Consider the following 6,937-nt stretch of genomic DNA (forward strand, 5'->3'; position numbering starts at 1 on the left):
AAGTAAAATCTCTCTCTTCTCTTCCTCTGTAAAAAGTGAAATCTCTCTCTCTCCCCACTTTCTCACTCTAAAAAGTTGAATATCTCTCTCTCTTGCTGGAAACACTTTCATGGGGACTTTCTCCCTCTCCTAATATTAACTTATCAAAATAAAACAAACTATTTAAAAGGAAAGAAATTTCTTTCCCTTGTATTTTCATACCATTGGTATTTTTATACACAGGAAAAGTTTATATAAATTTGCAACTTTAAAATGGAGAAGTTTATATGAAGTTACAAAATCTATTGATAAATGTTGTTTAAATGTTGAAAAATATTCTAATTGATAATCTCGACATCTATATATATATATATATGATTATGAAAGAAAAAAATAATTTGAAGCCTAAAAAATAGTGTATTTTATAACACATTATCTAAATCGTTTATTTTTAAGATTTTTATATGTTTATAGATCTACATGATTTTAATTATTTTTGAAGTTTAAAATTTTATATTAGATTTAAAAATAGATTTTTGAGATCATCGTAAAAATATTTTACATTAAAATTATATGGTACTATAAAATTTGAAAGTGCGCCTCAAATGGATTGTTTGAGGTTGCAACCTTGTGGAAACCCCTTCCTTTTATATAAAGTAGCATTCATTCAATTTTTAAATTTTTATTGAGTTTTTTAAGCTTGGTCTCTCTCCTCTCATTACCTACACTTATGCCTTCTGTTTCTCCTTTGACATCCTATTCTTAGCATCTGTTCTTGTATCAAGATCCGAACCCGTGTTTTAGAGAGAGAAATTACAAATGAAAAGACAAATCTTTGGCTTGGTTTTTGTCATGGCGGTGACTTTTTTTGTCTAGGATGCAGAGGTCCCTGTGTATTGCCAGAGCTTTTGGGTTTGCTCATGATAACATTAACAAAGATTTTCCTTTTAAAAGAAAAGAAAGAAAAACTCCTCAAGTTTAGAGAGAGATATTTATTGCAGTTGGTTCCTACACTAGATAAAGCTGAGGTATGCCTTGTTTCTCTGCTTTTTAAATTTTTTATTGCATTTGTTTGGACTGTATTGGTTTTTACAGGTTGTGGGTTTTTTTAAAAAAATCTTTCAGTTATTGTTTTTGGGTTGTGTTTTTACTGGTTGTGGGTGTTGATTTTTTTTCCTTCTTTATTGTTTTGGGGTATTTTGTGTACTGGTTTTGAAATGTGATGATGGGTTTTGGACTGTTATGAGGGACTTGGGACCAGTGCATGGCTTTGGTACAGGGGGTTGGCTTCTTTCTGGTTTTGGGTTTGGTGATTTTGTGTTTCGGATCTCTTTGCTGGTGAGCTTCATCAGATTCTTCAAGTTCCATTGACTTTTGTTTGAGCTTGAGCAGATTCTTCAAGTTGGATTCTTTGAAGTAAGTAGATCGTAGCTTGAGATTTGTTAATGGAGTTTTGGCCACTTTCTTAATAGAACTCTCTCTCTCTCTGGTGTGTTTAATGATTTTGCGTTCTTAAGATATGTCTTAATGGTTAACAACCATTAATGGAATCCATGGTATTGAGATCCCTTTTTCTTTTGCCCTTTGTTTTCTTTATTGTTTTTCTCTTTCATGTGTTCGCTATCTAGAGCCAGTAATAGCGACTGCTGGCTTTTCTCTTGATTTTGACAGAACTTATCCCTTTAGTTGCTCTGTTTGCTTCCTTTGGTCAGATACGTTTCTTGTGCCTGCTTCTTAAAGCTCATTGTGTTCTTCTGCCTGACTTTTACTGTGGATTTGCACCCGTTTTCTCATACTGTTATTTTCTTTCTTGTTTTTTTCTTGTCAGATTTTTATCTGATGCTCTTTAAACTCCATTAATGAAGCTCTTCTTGGTCTACACAATCCGTTTTTAAAGCATGAGGTTCCCTTCTTTCTATGTAGATGGCCCTCTGTTATTGAAGTCCCATCTGTATTGTTCTCATGTAACAAAGATCTAATTTTTACTGCCTCATTGCTGTTACCTGTCAGTTTTCTGCACTTCGACTCACAATCCATTGATAAAGTCTATGCTTGGTATTCACTACTAACTTGAAAACCTCTTTTACTTTGCTTTTCATTTTATCTCTTTCCTTTCTTTGTAGGACTTTTATATTGGTTTCCATCTGTCCTATGAGCTTTAATTCTGGTTTGTGTTGATCATGAGGTGCGCCTGATGTTCTCAGAAATCTGAGAGCACATTTACCTCTCTTTCTTTTGTGAGTGAAGAAAAACCATCTGTTTCTTACCTTCTTTTCCTCTCTCTAACTTCTGTCTGTGCAACTCTCACAGGCCTAATGGCGAAAGAGTACAGTGGATCCCCAAAACCCTATCAATTAGAGAATCGAAGGAAGCGCCTAACTTGGGTCTTGGGAGTTAGTGGTCTCTGTATCATATTCTACATACTGGGGGCATGGCAAAACACAACCCCTTCCGCTTCCGATCGCTCCTCTATCTCTAACAAAGAGGGATGTGATGGCATCTCTTCAACCACCTATCAATCGTCATCATTACGAACTTCATCATCATCTCCATCATCATCCCTTGATTTTGAGTCCCACCATCAAGTCTCATCCAATGACACCTCAGCTGGGTTTCAAAAATTTCCAGCTTGTGAGATGAAATTCAGTGAGTATACGCCATGCCAAGACCCAAAAAGAGCAAGAAAATTTGAGAAGAAAATGCTTATATACAGAGAGAGACATTGTCCTGCTAAGGATGAGCTTCTTAGATGCCTTATCCCTGCTCCTCCTGGTTATAAGAATCCATTTCCATGGCCCCGAAGCAGGGATTGGGCTTGGTATGCTAATGTCCCTCACAAAGAACTCACGATCGAAAAGGCAGTCCAGAACTGGATCCAGGTAGAAGGAGAGAAGTTCAGGTTCCCTGGTGGTGGCACCATGTTCCCCAGAGGTGCTGATGCTTATATCGATGACATAAACGAGCTCATTCCATTAACAAGTGGAAAAATCAGAACTGCACTTGATACAGGATGTGGGGTAAGTATCTTATCTCTCTCTCTCTCTCTCTCCTCTCTCACTAAAAGACACACACACAAGGCTGTGCTTGCTCCCAGCTTACATCCCCAAAAAAGAGAAAAAGGGAAACGACTACAACACTCTCTATCAGCTTGTTTGGTGTTAGTTTACTGAATTCACTGTTCTTTGCTGCTATTGCAGATTTTTGTTTTTAACTCAAGATCTTACTGATTTTATTTGCAACTGAGCTCTCATGCACAGCATTGCATAAAATCTATGAACTATGAAACTACTGCAACTAGAAACTTAAAAGAATGATTACACTTATATTTAAAGATAACTGCAGCGGAAGTGAAGTACAGAGAATTGGTCTCACTAGTGTTTTATCCCAGCTTACAGACCTGTGTGTTGTGTGTGTGTGTGTGTGTGTGTGTGTGTGAGAGAGAGAGAGAGAGAGAGAGAGAGAGAGGTGTTTTTAGACATCTGAGGTTATGGGCTCATTATCTGGTTGATGCAGGTTGCTAGTTGGGGTGCTTATCTGCTTAGCAGGAATATATTGGCTATGTCATTTGCTCCTAGAGACACACATGAAGCACAAGTCCAATTTGCTTTGGAGCGTGGAGTCCCTGCCATGATTGGAGTTTTGGCATCAGAGAGAATGCCTTACCCTGCCCGGTCTTTTGATATGGCTCATTGTTCCCGCTGCTTGATCCCTTGGTATGATTTTGGTGAGTTGAGCCATAATTATTTTTCACCTTTTATCGATTGTGCAATACTTCTAATTATCTATGTTTCTTTGTAACAGAAGAATCATCTGACCCACCTATGCATCTCTAGATTTAACTGTTATTTACAGAAAATTTTCTTTTTGTTCATCATATTTGACCTGAAAATAGAGATTTATAGGGAGTTCACTCTTTTGTTAAAGATCTATATCTTCTCCTTTCTTGAAATTGGAAATTAGATCCAGTATTATGTCAAATTTAATGTTATTGCCATTTGATAGAGATCTCATACCATGCTTAGATTCAGTATCTTGAATGTGTTTCTGTTCAGTATGCAGTGATTAATTGCATTCTTAGGTTAAAATCAACTGAGAAATTCCGTTAAATCTGTTGCATGAACAGAATCATATTATGTATTTAATAGAGAGTTCTTATTGGGTTAATATTTTTTTTAGTCTTTTAATGTCTGCCTATTTTCTGCTCAACCATGGAGATATTTCCGGGGATCCTGAATGTCAATCTCTCTCTCTCTCTCTCTCTCTCGCTCTCTCTCTCTCTCTCTCTCTCTCTCTCCAGATGGTCTATTTCTCATTGAAGTGGACAGAGTTCTAAGGCCAGGTGGCTACTGGATCCTCTCGGGCCCTCCTATTCGATGGAAGAAATACTGGAAAGGTTGGGAGAGGACCCAAAAAGACCTAAACCAAGAGCAGGATGCTATTGAGGATGTAGCGAGGCGCGTTTGTTGGAAAAAACTTATAGAGAAAGATGATCTAGCTGTTTGGCAAAAACCCATCAATCATATTGAATGTCAGAACAACCGAAAGCTATACAAAACTCCCCATATCTGCAAAGGAGATAACCCAGACACCGCCTGGTAAACTGAGCAAACTGCATCTTATTATCTTTGTATTTCATAATTGAAAGAGGTTTTACTTTTTCTCAATTTGTTGGCGAGAATTTGTTTGTTTGCATGAGAGGGATTGAAGCAAAAAACAATCAAGAATAAAACAGTATTTAGGAAAGGCAGGAACAATTAAATGTTATCTAGCATATGAAATTATGCTAAATGCTTCTTCAACCATCTGATGTCAACAACTGACTGTTGAGATGAACAGATGACTGATATCTATTTCATGTAGAATCTCTTCGATGATGTTTTGAAACTCAAAATTTACTGATCTCTCTCTCTCTCTCTCTCTCTCTCTCTCTCTGTCTCTCTCTCTCTCTCTCTCTCTCCATCCAAAGGTACAAGAAGATGGAGACATGCATAACCCCACTCCCAGAAGTCAGCGATTCCAGCGAGGTGGCTGGTGGATCCCTGGACAAATGGCCTGAAAGAGCCATGGCAGTTCCTCCAAGAATAACTAGTGGCTCAATCCCTGGAATCACAGCTGAGAAATTTCAAGTGGATAATGATCTATGGAAGAAGCGAGTGCGCCATTACAAGAGAATTATCGAGACTCTAGCACATGGGCGTTACAGAAACATAATGGACATGAATGCTAATTTAGGTGGCTTTGCAGCTGCTATGGCTGAAGACCCTGTCTGGGTTATGAATGTGGTGCCTGCGAATTCTGAACTTGACACTCTTGGCATGATATATGAACGTGGATTCATTGGAACTTATCAGGACTGGTGTGAGGCCTTCTCTACTTATCCAAGAACTTATGATATGATCCATGCCGTGGGGGTTTTCAGTATCTATCAGGACAGGTAAATTCTCTCTCCTCTCTCTCTTTGTTTTCGTTTATATTCATGAATTTCACTGCCATTATTATGCTTCACATATAATTGCAGGAGAAAACTTGATATAGTGATTCCTTGTTACAAAGAGTGAAAATTGTTCAAATGAATGAAATACCAAGGGAAAATTTGTACTAGTGATATCTTCTAGGAAACAGTGAAAATTGGTTAAATGGTTGAAAAACTATGGTCAACCTTTATATGGTGATTCTTATTAAAAAAAAAATGTTCAAATGAGTAAAAAAACCAATGACAACGGAAAATGTATAATGGAGTTTATTTTGGAAAATCAACTGTTTTTAGCACAATTGCACTGGATGTTTTCATGGTCAGAGAGTTTACCAAATTTTGGCACCAATAATATGGAGAAATAAGGAAACTTTAAGAACGAAGTTCGCATTGGGAAGTTAGATTTTAGAAAACAGAATTCACATCAGAAAGGTCGATGGTTTCTGGCTAAAATCACACCAGGAAATTTTAAGCTGCAGAAGTGTAGCACAGTGTGCTTCAAAACAACATTATTTGCACTGCTAGTGCTGTAGTGGTTCTTGGTTGAAATCACTTGTAAAACATTCTAATTACCATATGTTATTCATTTTTAAAACTGTTCATTATCACGATTGCAATATTACAATAAGATTACTGGTCCTTAGTTGAGGTCATGATTTTTGTTCTAAACCATGGCATAGAGTGACATTGATTAAGCCATAGAAGATTCTATCCAGAGAAATGCTATATTTACCTGGAAGTATTCTTTGGAGTGTTTATTTTTTCTCTCTCAAATATGCAGGTGTGACATTTCAAACATTCTTTTGGAGATGGATAGGATTCTTAGGCCAGAGGGTACCGTTATATTTAGGGATACAGTGGAAGTTCTTGTGAAGATTCAGGGGATAACAGAGGGAATGAGATGGAAGAGCCAGATCATGGACCATGAGAGTGGGCCTTTCAACCCTGAGAAAATACTTCTTGCTGTGAAAACCTATTGGACTGGTGAAGAAGCTGCACAAAATTAGCAGGTATTTGCATTGCCTATGTTGTCTGAGTTTTGTTAAGCTCTTTCATGGGCTTTCTTTTGATTTTGCAAGGGGCTTTACAGGGTTTCTGGCATAATGGGTCAGTTTTAGGTCTTGTTTTGAATCCACCTCTCTCTCTCTCTCTCTCTCTCAATGATATGATTCTTTTGGAACCCTGTAAATAAGACGTGGATTTTGATCTGTGGGTTACTGATTCAAATGTGAGAAATCATTTTTGACTATTTTGTATACTTTTATCTTTGGAATTTTGGATTATATCATATCTACTTTGCATGATCGGCTAATGAGAAGGAGTCCTGTCATTTCTTCTATTTGTTAGAATGTTAGTAAGTCATAAGCAATCATGTTGAATTGGAAGCCATTGAGCTCTCTCCCTCTTTTGTTTCTTGTTTGAAATTGAGGTGCTCCTCTCCTGATGTTATTCGCAGCTTAAGATATTACTGACCTGATTCAAAAT

The 6,937-nt window shown here is 37.2% G+C and overlaps 1 protein-coding gene across 12 annotated transcripts; it reads left to right on the top strand.

Annotated features, from left to right (window-relative positions):
* Nucleotides 1–790: 790 nt before the first annotated feature.
* LOC18436454 (putative methyltransferase PMT17) lies at nt 791–6,701 on the top strand. 12 transcript variants are annotated; one of them, XM_088845813.1, is made up of 8 exons: nt 791–1,007; nt 1,227–1,395; nt 2,103–2,164; nt 2,290–2,996; nt 3,493–3,703; nt 4,277–4,574; nt 4,946–5,413; nt 6,234–6,701. In XM_088845813.1, the coding sequence occupies exons 4-8, from the start codon at nt 2,295–2,297 to the stop codon at nt 6,457–6,459; spliced, it is 1,905 nt and encodes a 634-aa protein (XP_088701939.1). In that variant the 5' UTR covers nt 791–1,007; nt 1,227–1,395; nt 2,103–2,164; nt 2,290–2,294; the 3' UTR covers nt 6,460–6,701. The 12 variants fall into 12 exon arrangements, with proteins under 12 accessions (XP_088701939.1, XP_088701941.1, XP_088701940.1 ...); XM_088845815.1 differs by having other exon boundaries at nt 1,227–1,317; XM_088845814.1 differs by having other exon boundaries at nt 1,259–1,395.
* The last annotated feature ends 236 nt before the right edge of the window (nt 6,702–6,937 follow it).

This window comes from Amborella trichopoda, chromosome 9 (genome assembly GCF_054954075.1).
Source record: "Amborella trichopoda isolate Santa Cruz 75 chromosome 9, AtrichopodaSantaCruz75HAP2 v2.0, whole genome shotgun sequence".
NCBI lineage: Eukaryota > Viridiplantae > Streptophyta > Magnoliopsida > Amborellales > Amborellaceae > Amborella > Amborella trichopoda.

Coding starts and splice junctions, on each gene's coding strand:
- LOC18436454 (XM_088845809.1), top strand. Junction 2,997..3,492: donor CACTTGATACAGGATGTGGG/GTAAGTATCTTA, acceptor TGGTTGATGCAG/GTTGCTAGTTGGGGTGCTTA. Junction 3,704..4,276: donor GATCCCTTGGTATGATTTTG/GTGAGTTGAGCC, acceptor CTCTCTCTCCAG/ATGGTCTATTTCTCATTGAA.